The 16,677-nt window shown below is 44.6% G+C and overlaps 1 protein-coding gene across 1 annotated transcript in view; it reads right to left on the bottom strand.

The window, feature by feature from the left end:
* Positions 1-16,677, bottom strand: part of MMP24 (matrix metallopeptidase 24) — a 47,146-nt gene that overhangs the window by 14,282 nt on the left and 16,187 nt on the right. The window contains exon 5 of the mRNA XM_074156999.1: positions 3,504-3,665. Within this exon, the coding sequence (XP_074013100.1) occupies positions 3,504-3,665 (162 nt within the window). The remainder of the gene's footprint in view (positions 1-3,503; positions 3,666-16,677) is intronic.

Here is a 16,677-nt window from a genome sequence, read left to right on the forward strand (position 1 = left end):
CATAGAATCACAGAATGCTATGGGGCTGGAAGGGACCTCTGGAGATCATCTCATCCAACCCCCTGCCAGAGCAGGGTCACCCAGAGCAGGTCCCACAGGAACGTGTCCAGGCGGGTTTGAATGTCTCCAGAGACGGAGATTCCACCACCTCTGTGGGCAGCCTGTTCCAGGGCTCTGACACCCTCAAAGTGAAGAAGTTCCTCCTCATGCTTAGATGGAATTTCTTATGTTCAAATTTGTGCCCGTTCCCTCTTGTCCTATCACTGGGCACCACTGAAAAAAGGCTGGCCCCATCCTCCTGACACCCACCCTTTAAGGATTTATATGTATTAAATATTCTATTAAATATAAGTATTAAATACTGCTGAGCTGTCTCACACACAGTGAGCTGCTGGCCTTTTCATCATTAGCTCTTCAGTGGAAATAACATTTTAAACACTGACCTTACACTAACCAGCAGGAAGCACAAACGAGAGTTCACATCACCTACTGTCTCTTTAGGCGAGTTTTGAAATAAATCCAGCAGAAAATAACTTAAGAATTCAACAAATTATTAGATAACAGATTCAGACATATTTCTTTTCTACTGGATAAACAAAGACACAACATAAAAATCCATTTGAAACGCATCATTCTCAACAGGAGACAAAATGGACTTAAGCTTTAGTAGAGCTTCTGTTCTGTGTTCTAGCAACTTCAGTGGAATGAAAAATTGGAAGTTTTAATTGAATTTATTTTTTTAAAAAGGATGCTGCAGGCAAGGCAGGGGCTCTAGCCCTATGACTTATTTACATGGTAGGTTCCTAAATAATAAGAACTGAGCACGTGGTGCTGCACTGCAGACAATGTCAAAGCAGCAAGAAAGCAAGAGGTTTTGATTTTTGGCCGGGTGCTCTGGTAGATGGCTTTTGGCACTGCCAAGGCACAACAAAGCAGATTGGCACTGTGGAAATAAATTGCATTAATTGAATGTCTCTGCTAAAGCTACCAAAAGGGTATTTCAGCAGTCCCTTCACAGTCGTGAGAAGCTCAGAGGAAAGGAACTCTTCTCATATCTCCAGTTCCAGGGAGAAACACAATCTGCATTCTTCCATCTTTTCTTTGTGAACCACAAGAGTAAAACCTAGTTTTAAACTAAACTTTATAGTTTTTGGACCGTAACTCTGTGCTTTTGGGCCAAAATCTGGGGAATCAAAGCTCCTACTGCAGAGGGTGCTCCTTCTTCTCCCCACAGGACCAGCGATCTCTACAGCCACCAACACCAGCCCCAACCCGCTCCAGTTCAAAAGCCTCGGAGAAGAGCCTTGTGTGATTCCACAACAGTCAACGGACTAATTCCTAATTACCGCCTGCACCAGGTAGTAATTAATTCATATTGTTTTTTTCAAGCCGAGTTCAAATTTTAAGGATATTATATTGCATATGGAGAACCTTGACACAGGCTGTGGCTAAAGTTTAATGTCACTGCGTAAGTGAAAAATAGGTGGAAGCATAGGGGTGCTGCTGCCAAGCCGTAGGCAGGACAGTGTGGAGCTCTCTGCTCTCTCATAGTGTCCTGTGCAGAGCTCTCACAAACTGTCAGGGCTCTGAGGACACCAGTAGGTCTTAATGGCCCTGGCCAGTGTCACCCAGTACCTCCATGGGCCCAGGAGCCCCGTTTCAGCCCAGCCCAAGCTGGTCCCCAGCTCAGCCACAGCTGATACTGGCTTGAACTACAAATGGGAAGAAGCACGGCTGGCAATTCCTTATCTGCTCCCTTCCCAAAAAGGTATCTGAAAACAGAGAAACCAGTAATTTTCTCTTGATTACACTTTCACCGTCAGCAATATTTTTATTTCTTTTTTCTTTCTGACTAGTCGAAGTTCACCGGAACAAAATCAGCATTTCAAAATAGAAACAGCATAATGGCATTTTAGCAGCTTTCAAAAATGAAAACTTAGATTATTGAATGAAAGTTTAACACTTACTACCCCAGCAGTTTATTTCAAAACCATCCAGAGTCTCCGTTATCCCCAGTATTTGAATACATACTATGTTAAAGTATGAGGAATTAAATGATACCATAGGACAACTGCCATGCAAGTTCATTCTGGTAATGAACAACAAAGAGAAATCTCCAGGTGCACTAATGGGAAGAGCCAGTTCCCCCTGGGTGTACTTCAAGCCATCTTATTTTAAATGCTGGCCCTTACTGGGATATCTGCCTTACAGTAAGGATTAACCACACTCTACAAATGCCTGTTTTTTTCCCACTGCCCAGGCAGGAGGCAGGGAAACTAGCTCAGAAAGAGATTTCTTTAGGCATCTACATTTGAACAAATGAATCTCATTCCAGTCACAAAAAAACCCACCCCAAATCAGACTCAAACAACTGACATACACTTTAGACCTCTAAAGTCTTGCTGTACAGCTTTAGAGTCTTACAGGCCTTGGCACAAACTCTATTAGCAGTAATTTAAAATCCACTGGCAGATCACTGATGCAAACGTTGAGTAGTGTCAGGTCTGCCACTGATCCCAGCAGCGATCCCTTAGAAACACCAGCTTTCCCACTGACAACCATCTTAGAAGGCTTTTTTTTTTTCAGGTCTAATTCATAATATCTGCTCTACCGGAACTGGGAGCTAATATTTGACTCCAGATGTCAAGCAGCTGCAAACGTTGCACAGCTACATAACACAGCTGCTCTATGCTATACTAATTAAGTAACCTCTCTGTCACACTTGTACTTTCCTCACAGACTCAAACCAGGGATGTCTGATAAAACCTGTTTTCCATGGACTGTCACAGACTGCAGCCATTAGCATCTTCTAGCTCAGCCTCCCCTTGACTGCGGCTCCTAAAACCTGCATTTTCCTCTGCTCCCAGAGTCTCCTTCAGCCAGTAATTGTCTGAAAGTCCCCATCCTCACACCCATCACAGGGTACCAGCATCTCTAGCCCCTTGGCTTTCTCCTGTAATCCCTCTGCCTCCTTTTCTCTCTCTTTTCCATGAGCCCATATCTTTGTGGCACACGTTGTACAACAATGTTCATCTGGAGATTAAAAGAAGTGTTTCCTAAGCAGATCCAAACTTTTTTCCTTACCTTCTTTACATATATACAAAAAAGTAAGTGCATAAATACCCTTTACCTTTCATTGATGTTCCATGTTCTTCGCGCTCTTCCCCTCTATGTGCACTGGCTGCTCCTAATGGGCAGACCTTGGGTACAGCAATTGCCTGATTTTCCCTTTCTAGCGCTCCTTGATATTGGGGCCATAGTGAGGGATGGAGCCGCAGGGAGATCACAGAGGTTTGGCGATCCAAAGGGCAAAAATATTGCCACTGGGACAGTCATCTGACATCTGGCTGCGGGTTAAGGGCTTTAAAGGGTTCCCCATTCAGCTACAGCCAGAAATCCAGCCCACCAGCCCACAAGCATTTTGGGGGCTACCTGTCCGTGGCTGTAAAATACTTACTAGACTCGAGCTTGGTGTAAATGGATGAGTGGATTGTGTTGCTCACCATAGATTTTCTGAATTCCTTGGAGGTCATCCTGGGGCAGTTTGAAGTTGTGCGTTTCCATGTACTGGTAGAAAGGAGCCATGATGGCACTGGGATCATTGGAGTGTTCCAGACCCAGTGCGTGTCCCAGCTCGTGGACTGCGACCAGGAAGAGATCATTCCCTGTGGAAGGAAGGCACAGCCGGGTCAGTCCACACCACAGCCCGACGCAACCCCAAGCCCCGCTCACTCATAAAGCAAGAAGCAAATGCTTTGCTGTCCTATTCCTCAGCAGGTCACAGTGCCAGGGGCAGCTCCCAGAGACGGTTTTAGTCCTTAAAGTCTATGCAGCTTTTACAGTCATTGTCACAGAATGGGCAGGAGGCTCCTAGCCCATGACCACCCGTGACCAGGAGCACCCTCAGCCCAGGTAAAACAGGGAGCTGTCTGGAGTGAAAGGATTCTGACTGTAGACTCTACAAAAGAGTTTACAGAAAATGGCCAACAAAATAGGCTGCTCTGATACCATTGCTCCTTATCTGAGTGCTGCCAGGAGAGGTGAGAGCACTGCCAGGCTCCTCATCAACAAGGGAACATGGTGGGGAGGGGGCTTTGTCCCCCTTCTGGGTCCTCTGGTGCCGTGCTCTGATCTGACCTGGATCTCCAAATTCTGTAAGGGAAGATCTGTGAGGCACCTGGCAAGGCAGGAGGAAGGACAGAGAAGACCAGGGTTAACACCCTGGTGTAGTCCCTGGGAGAACCCCATCTCCTCCAGCACAGGCTCCTCAACATGCTATTACTTTGCTGGACTCCTGGCGCTGCCATGTCTGTAGGAGGAGGTGAGCACAGGCAGCACCATCCTGCAGGAGGCACTGCCACAGAGGGAAAGGTTGGGTTGGATCCCAACAGCAGGAGGGAGGAGGAGGAAGAAAGAAGGGACATGCTCCTGACAGGAAGAGAAAGGGCTGAGGAAGCCTGGCTGGTCCAGAAGCTGGTAGGAGCGCAAAGTAGGGGTACCTTCAACTCTGTGTTACAGGCATGCACTCCTCTTCAGTCCCACAGATCCGGGACCCTCACTCCTTGATCTAGTGTGGTCCCTGGATGTCCTACTCCATGAGGGCACCTCGACATGGGAGGTGTCACAGGCAATGCTGTGTGAGGGATGAAGACACAGCCAACAAGGACAGAAGTAAGACTCTCCCCATGTCAATAAAATGCCTGAGCCCTCAATTCTGACTGAATCGGGCTTCATTGCTTTTTTTTTTATTTTTTTGACAAGGCACAAACCAAGAGCACTGCAATCAAGACTCAGGAGAAAACAGCTGGCAGAGGCAGCTCAGTGGCTGCTTTTCAGCATCTCCAAACAAGCGCATCTCCATTCCCCACATCTCCAAACTGCGCCTGCCTTAGAGGTAACGAAGTCCAGGTTTGTGCACAGGGCTGAGCTCTCCTTGGGAGAGGAGATGCAAATAGTGATTCAGGTACGACTATCTCCGCTTTTCAAATACCTATTGCTTCTCCATTACCCATAAAAACATGACAACACAGGTTCAGGAGGCTGCATGTCTTCACAGCAGGGTGCTCTGCCAGCATCGCAAGACACCCTGAAGTCAGTAGCAAACAGTACTCAACTGCTCATAGAAACCACACCAAAATGGTTAAATTGTCGAAAAAATTGAGTTGGAGAGCGTAAGCACCTGAATATGCAAGACATTAAAATACACAAATGCACTTCAAATAAATGTTCCAATACATTTGGTCAAATACAAAGGTCCAAAAACATACGTGGGCTAAAATTTAACCATATATGTAATGAAAATTACAGAATTTCTTTATTTGGGAAATCCAAATGGGGACTTACTTAATAATTTTTCCTCTGCTGCTGCTGAGAAATCTGGTGTGTGCAGAACAAGTCAATAAAATGTCCAACAGCAAACTATCCAATGCATTAAGTAGTTTCATGGTAAAGTTTGGACGACTGATCACTCTGTGGGTTTTCAAAACCACTCAAGCTTACAGGATGCACCCAGCTTTCAAAATGGATTCAAAGACTCAAAGTCAGTTGAAAATTAAATGGACTCTCTTATATCACTTAAATGCTCAGGAAAGCCTAATTTTCACTGCAACCATAACTACTGGAAGTCCCTGGTAAGAGTCACTCAGTACAGAGCTGACTTTCATGAGACTCTTCTTCATGGGCTCGTGGGCTGTGCCCCTGATAAGTGCTTGGAGACTTTTTCCCTCCCTCAATTTGGGGGCATTTTCCTCCTTGCTGAAGTACCCAAAGAGTCTTTGTACCGACAGTATGTCTAGAACTTGCCTCTATGTAAGTCTACATAGAAATCTATGTAAGATACTTGCCTTCATGTGTATCAGGAGCATAAGGTCAGTCATTATCTTCATTTCAATTAGGTTTAAATAGCATTCAGTCACTTGTTTCTTCCCCAAATCAATGCCAGTCCACTTTACAGCTGGGAAACAGGATCACACAGACTCACAGAATGGTTGAGTTTGAAGGCACCTCTGGAGATTGTCTAAGCCCAAGCTCCCAGCTCAAGCAAGGTCAAGTGAAGCGGGTTGTCTGGGTCTGTGTCCAGTCAGGTTTGGAATGTCAAGTTTCTTGCATTGGGAAGCCCTCTCCATAGCACTCCAGATGTGCCAAGCAGAAAGGAAGGTTCATCTCCCTTGACCTGCTGGCCATGCTCTTCCCAATGCAGCCCTGGATGCCCTTGTCCGACTGTGCTGCAGGAGCATGCTGCTGACGCACATTTAAATCAGTGTCAACCGGGAATCCCAGGTTCTCCTCTGTGAAGCTGCTTTCCAGTCTGTTGGCCACCAGCAGAGCCCAGGTGCGGGGCTTTGCATTTCTCTTTCCTGGACTTCATTAGGTTCCTGTCAGCACATTTCTCCAGCCTCTCAAGGTGTCGCTGAACGACAGCATCACTATTCAGCGTATCAACCACTCCTCCAAAGTTCCTATCATCTTTGAACTTGCTGAGAGTGCACTCTGCTGCATCGAGGTCATTCGTGAAGATTAAACAGTGTTGACCTCACTATCGACCCCTCTGACACACATCCTGAACTCTACCATCTCATGGTTACTGCAGCCAAGGATGCTACTGATCTTCACACCACCCACCAGTTCTTCCTTTTAAAGTGTCCAGTCCAGCGGATCACCTGCCTTTGTTGGTTCCTTGATCAGGAGACAACCAGGAAGAGTTCAGAGATGATCAGCAAGCCCAGAAAGATGAAGGCTCATCATCACCTGAGGAAGCATGTCAACACCCATGGTGGTCAGGCTGACCAGCTCTTCCACTGCTGAACAGAATTGCACCTTTTCCTAGTTATCCTTATGAAATACCTATACCTGGAAACATGGACATCTGTGGAAAACAGCTGCTGCTGTCCAGTTTGCCTGGCAGTGGTGTGGGAGGATGCCATAGTGCAGGGAAAATTCTGGTTGGGGAGCTCTGCTTCCTTGGATCTAGAGGTAAGGGACTTGCCAAGAAATGAACCGTCCCAGCTCTAGCACAGCCACAGAGGACAGGTCAGCACTGGGGTGGAAAAGCTATCCTCCTGAGGGGGGATACACTGTTGGGTGGCCACTCAAATGGGAGTAGTGATGTCCTGGGAGGTGGTGGCTGGAGCAGATGAAGTGGAGCTAAAGAGAATTTCTAGGAAATGAAGTGACTTCCACAGAGAGTGGAACAAATGCTCTGATTCTCAATGCTGTGGTTGCTTCTCATCTCAAACCCTTTGCTGAGAGGCAGAAGAATGGCACTAGCAGACACAGCTCCCTCTGCTGCTCCCTGCCCTGGCCACAGATTTCTCACCACTGTTTCATCCCCTCGTCCTCCTTCGTGTTCGAGCCTCCCCCCAGACACATCCATAGCTCTCTCCCTTCCAGCACGCCCATGCCATCTGCCACTCCATACTGTGTAAGATGGTCCTAGGTCTGAGAGCAGCCAAGTCATTCTCAGAGGACAAGTGGACAGCACGCATTTCATGGGATGAGGAGACAGGAGAAAAGAGTCAAAGACTATTTTGTAAGCACCGAGTGCTCAAAACCCCAGCTCTGGATTCATTGTCCTGTTTCTCCCAAGGGATCAGTTTATACCCAAAGCACATTGTTAAGCAAGAAGTTCCCTTGTATTTTTGTAAATGGTAGGGCGTTTCATAGCGTGGAAGAGAACACACTGTTCATTTTCTTTTCAAAGGGTGTGCTAAATTTGCTCTGAAAAGAAAATATCAAGGTATAAAACTATTTCCTGAAAATCTTCGTATTTCCTCCCACAGCCTTTCACTTCGAGCTGCGATGGGTCTTTGTGTACCGTCACCCCCTGTTCTTTGGCTGCCATTTGGAAACTGTCCACTCAGCTGATCTGAAAGGAGCCTCAACCTCTCAAACTGTTTCTGTTAATTCTTGAACATGCAGCAAGGTCTCTGACCTCCACGTTCTCCACAGTTCTTGATGGGACAGCACTCTTAATAATGTCCATCTTCTTGGAGCAAGATTCAGAAGGGAGAACCAATACCCTACCTTGATGCTTTGCTACTCCTATGGAAACAAGGTCAGGCAATCACATCAAGTCCCTTAATTTCCTGTTCAACCCCCCTTCCCCAAGACCAAGACAAGTAAAACTCATATTCAGTCTATACCAGCCACCTTCGGTGAGACAGTAAAGTGAAGAAGGTCCTGACTGCCCTTGCTTTGTATTTGCAGGGAAAGGGCCCACGAGAAATCCAACAATTTTTAACTTGGTTGCACTATCTGTACAAAATAAAGAGGTCTGGTCAGAGACCTGCCTGAGGTTTCTCCTTCCCCATTCTCAGGAGCATCCAAAAGTCCACCAGTAAGGACCAGAGAGAGGATGACCCTGTAAAACTGAGAGTAGTTGTTTCACTGAGTGAAATGGTTGACCTGCTATGCTAAAACTAAAGCTAAATTAACTGTGGTTTTTTATAAGTTGCTGATGTGTTTTCCTCACCAAAACAATGTTATCACCAGAAAAAATTAGGAGGACACACCTGTAACAATACAAAAGCATCACCTGTTATCATGGTGCCAAACCAGCTGAATACGCTGCTCATCTTACATCCAGTTTAATAGCTCTGTGCTCCCCATGCACACACCGGCCACAGAACACACACCACTTCAAACATACTTTTCAGTTGAATTTTCTTAATGAAAAGTAATCTAAATTTGTGTTCAGAATAAAACTCCTGTTAGCTGATGTATTCCCAGCTGGGAATCCCAGTTAACTTAAGATAAATTACAATATAATCACACATCAAAACCAGCTAGTTGGTTAAGCACTCAAATTGTTTGTAATATACTGCCTTTCCTGCTGAGATAAGAAACACATGGTTTTATGGTAACAAACTGATTTGTGTATGATCTTTCTTCTTGTCATATGCTCCATCACTCATGCTTCTTTGATTTTCATCTTCAGCTGGAAACACACCTGTTAAATGAGGCAACAGACATCTTGAGCAAGGATTTTCTCTGTGAAACTGCTAGCACGTGCCTTCTTGTAGAGTTTCAGTCATTTTCATTAGGAAAATGCATATCAAAACCTTTTCTTTATTTGGCTAAGTAACTCATTGCATAGTTGGGTATCCAACTGCTGTAGGCCAGCAAAACCACTCATTTAAATGCCTATCAGTTTACAGTAACAGGTCACAGGGATATTATTATGGCAATGTTGTGATATTAGTATTTATCCCTGGGTTTGTAGCTGCATATAGAGCTGTAACGAGTGCAGGTAGACTCTGTAGAGCACCCAGCACAGCGGAGGGTAAATCCAGGACAGAGCTTCTGCGACAACAGAAGTACAAATAATATTGCACATCTGATTAATAACAGAGAAGCAACTGTGAATCTCTGATCCTTGTCATATTAGTTTTGTACTCATCCTCATGCTAACACATCTATGTATCGCAGTTTACTCAGACATAATTAAAAAGACATAGGAAGGTTAAATTTTGAAATTTTATTAAAGTAAGAATGATACTGAAGAAGTCAGACCACTGGTTGTGACAATAGCATGCCTTGAGTAATTACAGAAAAGATCGTGTGACCTAAACATGCTTTAAATACACTAAAATGACCCCTTCCCCCTTCCCCTCCGACAGCCACGTAGGGACAACTGTTTTCCAGGCACAACTTAAAGAAGCTTTAGGGCTACTCTAAGCTATGCCTTGGTTCTTGCATCTTCAGACCTGGTAGGTCTGAACCGTCCAACAGAAGACCACGTGGTTTGTCTGTACTCCTCCATTCACCTCCACAACATGGTCTGCTCAGAAAGAGATTTTCAATCTTCTGAAGACCATGAGGAAGTGGTGATATTGCTTTCCCTTCGTTTGCATCAAGAGAGATGTGGAAAACAGCCTTTCTGTCTAGAAAGGAAGAAAATACATGTTAAAAAATACAAGTTTTATTTTGTTCATAAAATATTATAAATGTAGCAAAGAATATGATGCATAGAAGCTCCTAAGAGTGTCTTTAAACAGCTTCACCAGAGACAGAAGAGTGAGATGCAGTCTGAAGAGAAATTGTGCCAAGTTAACAAACTGACCTCCATAAGATCAAGTGACCGCAGCAGGACAAAGAATCGCATCATGCTACCAATCACCATGAAAGGGGGGTAAGTTTGCCTTATTGTCCCCAAAAGTCAGTGTGTTGGTTGGGTTACAGACCTGCCTAATGTCGCAAGCTGTGCGTTATCGGACATGGCACAGATGGCGCTATGAGGACAATCTCCTATTTTTCTGGAATGGTGAGACCCAAACTGAGGGAGTGAGGTGCAGTGGAGAGTGGGCAGCCAGAGAGAGGGGGAGCTGTGAGTATTCAGCTGGCTCAGCAGCCTGCCATTCCACGGAATAAGAGTGTTCTGCTGAAAAATCATCCCGTATCTTTCACAAGTGTAGGCTGTAATTCAATAAGCAATTCAATACCAAAGAATTACCAATCCCAAATTGAAAACTCCTATTTGCCTAATATTAGCATATCATTCCCTAATGTAGTAGAAGAGATACTAAGGAAAAGAAAAATATTCATAAAAACATGGGAAATGTAGATACGAGTTTCATTCCATTGCTCCTGAAAAGAAGTTAAGCTGGTGGATTTATTTTTTTAAAGTAATTAAATACAGTGGGGTCTACAGACAGAATTTACTACTCGATCCAGCTGTGGAACAACCAGGGATAAAAAAAAACAACACCAAAACCAAGAGGATTTTGAAAGCGTTGGAAGGCTGGGCCAGTGTTTCCAACCAGGCCCTGGCCCAGGCAATGTGGATACAAACCAGTTTGGGCTATTTGGGATTCTATTTTGCCAGTCAGGTTGAAATTATATTTAACTCCTGGTGCTGGCAATAGAGAAAGTGCTGTTTCTGGAAGCTGTGAGAGTAGCTCTTTGCCTCAAAGAGGGTGTTTTCTCCCTAGGACAGAAAATTTACCGTCTTTGTCCTCCCTGACACGGGAGGTTCCTGATGGGGCCAAGTAGGACTGGGATATAAGAGACCCCAACAAAGTGGTATTGTTGGGGGATTTGGGTAAAAAACACAATACTAGTCAAACTGTCTTCAAATCTTGCGCTCTTCTTCAGAAACAGGAGAGAAAAAAAGAAAAAAGTAAACAACTCCCCAAGTTTGCCGCTTGGTTGTGCTGTCAAAATCTGGAGTACCGGGTGTTGTGTCACCGCTGACGCTGCAGCCCAGCGCTGACTGCAATGACCAGCAAACTCTTGTCAAGAATTCACCTATTTTTCATTTTTTCCTCTTCCTGAATGCCTGTTATTTTACTCCTCTCCCCTTCAGCAAGTGGAATGCAGCAAGTTTATTAGAGACACTGCTGCGTTTTCGGTTGTTTCACATCATCTGTTTCTGCTTTACAAAGAAAGGCAGTAAGAAAAGACTTTTTGGCTCACCTTGATTCTCATCACCTGCCTTTTTTACAGTTGTTTTTTTTCTTCCTTTTTAAGGGAATGACACATCATTTTGATCCCTACTGGCTCCTTCCCACGAAATCGCAGAGTATCTCATTTTCTGTGGAAAGAAATAAAATATTTTGCTTTGATTATAGAGAAACCAATAGGATTCCAAATACCTACACCACTGCGTTCATACTTTGTGTATTAAACAATTACTGACAAAAGCAATGGATAATAATTTTCTTTACAGAACACTGAACATCAGATGTATTTACAAGTACATTGTTTTGAGAGTGGAATTTGCAGGTGATCCTTATTAATGAATTTCAGCTGTGGTGAATAACTAGTGCTGTTAATACTGCAAAGCTTTAAAATGCAGACAGCACTAGCACAGCTCAACTTAATGCCACGTCTACATTTGGACAGTGGCAGCACATACAACAAAAGAAAGCACTACTTACAGAGATGCCGTCCAGGAGCGAAGAAGAAGGATCTGGAGAAAGAAGTCATCCACGTGTGCTGGTGGGCTTTCTCTCTTCACTTTACTTTTGTAAATAAATTTAATTTGCAAGTTCTCTATTTATGGCCTTCTACATCTGGATTGACATGACAGGGATGTAACCTCAAGCTGGTGCTGCTTTAAGCGACCCAATTTGATTTCATTTTCCTGTGGCTGGCTGGCTTGAGACCACATGTCTATACGCTTGCCCAAACTGGGTTCAACTTTAGTGTGATTTTAGAGAACTCTGGCTTATGGGAACAAGTCTCTCTCAGCGGTTACAGGCTGAAACCGACGTTAAGCAGGTCTGTTCTACAGACCAAATACTGAACTGGTCTTCATCAGTGAACACAAGTAATGACCAACAGCGTGATCTGGTGAAGTATCACAAAAAGGCCTGATAGAATAAATTGAAATTTTAATACAATTTATGCCCCACTTGACTTCCAGCATCTTTCAGGTCTTCTGCGTTAAAGGACATGTGAGTAACGTCAAAGCAGCTCTGATTTTCGCTCTGAAAAATACTGATGCTCATTTTCAACAACAGAGTTTCAGAAGCCTGAAAAATAATGATGGATTCAAAATGTCATTTGTTAGAACAAAACTCTTTAGATGCAGAGATGTTCTGTACCTGAGAAATTAGAGAAAGAAAATTAAAAACATATTTAACAGCCAAATAGCACAAAGATTATAGGGGTACTGTGTCATGAGTACACAAGCAACTCGACAGAGAGCGCATTATATTAATCCTTTGTAAACAGTCTTTGCTGGCCTCAGCATTTCCATAGAAAATGAAGATGAAAAAAGTAGTATAGTAAGAAAGAATGAGACAGAAACCAAGGCAAAACGCAGAGGAAACAGGAATTAATTGAGAATAAAAGACTCCCAAGCTCTGGCAATACGCTGGGTGAAGGTACAGCGGTCAAAGGAAGCTGTATTTCTCTTTCACCAAGTGCGCATTCCACCTCTACCACTCAGGTAAGTGGGTTACAAGTCGATAGTAGAGAGTCAACCTAGACTAGAACCTAGTGGATACCAATACAACCTAGAAAAGCGGATACCAGTACAAATCTCAAAGGAAAAAAAAAAAAGCAAGCAACAATTGGACACTCTTCTTTCCTCTAAGTGCCCTCCCTCCACCTAAACTATCACGACTGTAATCAAACAAACAAAACAGGATAAGGAATATTTATTCAGCAACATTTCCAAAGTGACTAGAAACACTTGGAAGTCTTTGATAATAAAGAACTACCTGTCCAGGTGAAAAAAAATGCCAAACCTCCTTACACGTACCACTTAATACTAAGGGGTCTGTTATATAATGTATCCTAACATACATTCAGCGTTTATATGATTAATCTAGTGAATGCTAACAGAAACCTTGTACATTTTTGCATTAAAAAAAAAAAGAGGTGGTACTTCAAAAGTATCAAACATCTGTCACAAAAATATTGCCAGCTACCTTTTTATGTACCTACGAGCATCACTGATCCTCCTTCAGGAGGAATCTCAATATTAAAAGATTCCTGGTTTTAGAAGGAATTTGGTGATAGAAAAGAGAATTTTATGAGTCAAATCTCCTGCTACGGGCTCAGAGTCGCCGTGAGAAGTAACTGCAATTTGTTCTTAAGTTCTAGGAACTAAAATTCTGTCTGTTTTGCAATGCTAAAGAATTATGGAAAAAAATAGATAGAAAGGCATGTCCAGGGGTCATTGAGTTTAACTTTCTGCTTCCAGCAGGGCTAATCTCCAAACTACAAGATTGCTCAGGGCATCATTCAGCCAGCCCTCAAAGGACGGGGTCTCCGTACCCTCCCCAGGTGCAGACTCAGAGCTGTACCACTGATAGCCAAAAATTTTTTTCCTTATGCCCAGATGGGGTTTTCCTTATTGCAGCTCGTGCCTTTTGTTCCTTTCTCTGTTCACCTCCAAGAAGAGTGTGGCTCTGTCCTCTCTATAGTATCTCCTCAGACTGCTATTAGATTGTTCCTCCCCACCCCATCCTCCTCCTCCTCACTGGGCTGAATAACCCTAGTTCCCCTGTTTTTTTCTTGCTCCAGTCCCCTACCGCCTCAGTGCTCCTGCACTTAAACTCCAAACATCACTGGTTTCAAGCATGCACTACCCACAGAAGTGAAGGTGTCTTTGCAGAAAGATCCAGCTAAGGAACAGAAAAAACTTTCTGGATGAAAAGTGACAAAGAGCAGGAAGGAAAAAAAAACGGAAAGGAGAACAGCAGGCAGAGACTAACAGACAGGTCTGAAGAAATAAAACTCTACCCAGAATGTAGACATGCAATAGTTCTGCTGTGGTTTTACGATCAAGATGTGCATCTTGCAGATGAAAGGGCAGCAGCCCCTTTTCCTGCCCCAGCCACCCATTCCTACCTACTCTTTCATTTGGGCCAAAGAGCCGGGGCAGCTCGAAGGTAAACCAGATCTGGAGAAAGGCAGAGAAAGACAAACGACATTTGGCTACATCCATCCCTCACCTGGTTCACACTGTGGCCACTTCAACCTTCTCCTGGTTCAAAGGGGAAGAAAGAGAAAGAGGTGCTGGGAAAAATGGGACAGGGATGGAGGGAAGCATGTGCATGGTCCCTTCTGGAGGTCTAGACCCAGAGCTCCAGCCTGCAAACTAAGTGTCGGAACCTGAGAATGGAAAGCATGGCACTTGGATTCTGTTTCTCCTCCAAAATCAAATTATTTAGGGCTTTGAAAGACACTCATCCCTCCAAGATCCAGGAATCTGACCAGGGAAAGCCATACACCTACTCCTTGAGACAGTCTGTAGAAGCTGTTTGAGCAAGACACGGCCCATGAAGTATAACGACATTGCTCAGTAACTGTGTTTTCAGAGAAGAAACCTTCCATATGGCATCTCTACTGGCTTCTAGGGTATTCAAGACAAGCGAGCAGATTCAAACACTCAGATGTGACAGTAAAGGCAACAAGTACCAGAAGCATGGGACATCCTCTGTAAGACACCTAAGATGGACCAAATGGATAAAGGCACAGAACAGTGATCTAAATGGGACAGACTCCAAGCAGAGCCACTGCTGTAGCAGAAAATCTGTAGGTGCCTGGGCAAATTTAAGAACTTTGTACTCATAGCAGGAATAAAAACAGTATCAGAACATTCAGGTTCAAGCTCAAATTAATATGGCACACCTGATTTCTTCAGAAGGACAGCCCAAGCTGTGACAGGAGAGTGGCTCTCCCAAAGCTTGGCTAAATGCCTACGTTTGAGCAACTGAACTCCATTATAAATGTAGAGGTGAGAGAGAGGATCCCATCTTCAGGAATGGGGATACAAATGTCAAAACAGTGAAGAAGGTCTGTGATATTAGCACTGCCAGGACAGAAGACAATAGATCTCCACTGAAGACCTCACTGTCACATGCTGAATGGCAGATTAAACCTCAGCTCAGAACTATGCACTGCACGGCCCCGCCCCAGCAGGCACCACCGCTGTCATGCTCCCTGCCTATCAGGAAGACTCTCTTCCAAACTTAGCTACTCTAATCAAAACTTTCTCCTTGAGATCCCTGCTGAACATTCCCATTAGCTGGCTTAGACACTATTTGCCTGTCCTGAAAAACCTGCTCAGGTTCCGGAACATACGTGGTGTCCAGATGGTGCCTTCAGGAGCGCTTGCTCTGCTGTCCAGGTAGGTGCCCACTGAAACAACGCTAGTCCTTGTGGTGGAATTGCAGAAAAGAATCTGTCCAGTTCTTCTCCTCTGTGACCAACAGAGGCCTTCCCAGAAAGTGGTTCAGGTCCTTTTCCTCCAGAACTTCTGCAGAAGCTCCTGCACTGATTTGGCCCTGAATGTGATCTATGAGGTCTCACCTCCTGTACCAGTTCTTGCAGCGTCTTGTAAACACTGGCTTTTTTTTTTTTTTTTTTGTTGGCTTTTCTTCAGAAGCCTTGAACAAGAAGCTTTCCAAAGAGGCCTCTGGAGGAACCCGCTGGGATCTATGGGGACACGGTTGTTCTAAGGATTACAATATTTATTTACTTGCTGTGAGCAAAGCTCAGCATTTCTTGCTGGTATCTGAAGAGCAGTCAAAGTGGCAATCCTAGGTTTACAAAGAGAAGGTGATCCAGGTGGGACACTATACAGGCATGGGAGAGCACCTGGAAGAGAGGATACTGAAGGATGAATCCTGTGAACTGCAAAATGATCAAACGTGATGTGAAGCCGAGTTGCACTATAGTCGCTATGGAATAACTTGTCAAGTGGGGGTGGTTCCTGATGGAGATGAAGAGGCTGCCCTCGGGCACGCTCCCACTTACAATGCCACACAACAAGGGAGGGTCTTAGAGCTCAGCTCTGGGCATGCCGAAAGAAAAACCCTCTGGTGATCCCTGGCAGGGCACGGAAACCTCAGTACTTACCACACTTCAGCTTTAAAAAGGTTCCCTAAATGCCTTCCCTAAATCAATCCCGCTCCACTTTAAGCCTTCTACTACTGCTTCAGTGCATTTCCTGACCAGCATGGTGCCTGGTGAGCTTTCCAATGAAACCTGGATTGCACAGAAGAGTGACAGCAGATGGGACAGCCCCAGCAGTGGGGTTCTGGTCACCCCCCAGCAGCAGCAGCGCTTGCTACAGCCGTGGGCAGTCACTGCGGGGGCCGCTGGCACCAGCTCAAACACTGGCACTGGTATTTGCTGTGACGCTGACAGAGCAAGTATTGTCACTGCCAGCAGAGAAAGATAGCTAATAGCCATATACAGCTGAATCTATATAGCTATAAA

This window comes from Numenius arquata, chromosome 12, assembly GCF_964106895.1.
Source record: "Numenius arquata chromosome 12, bNumArq3.hap1.1, whole genome shotgun sequence".
NCBI classification, from domain to species: Eukaryota; Metazoa; Chordata; class Aves; order Charadriiformes; family Scolopacidae; genus Numenius; species Numenius arquata.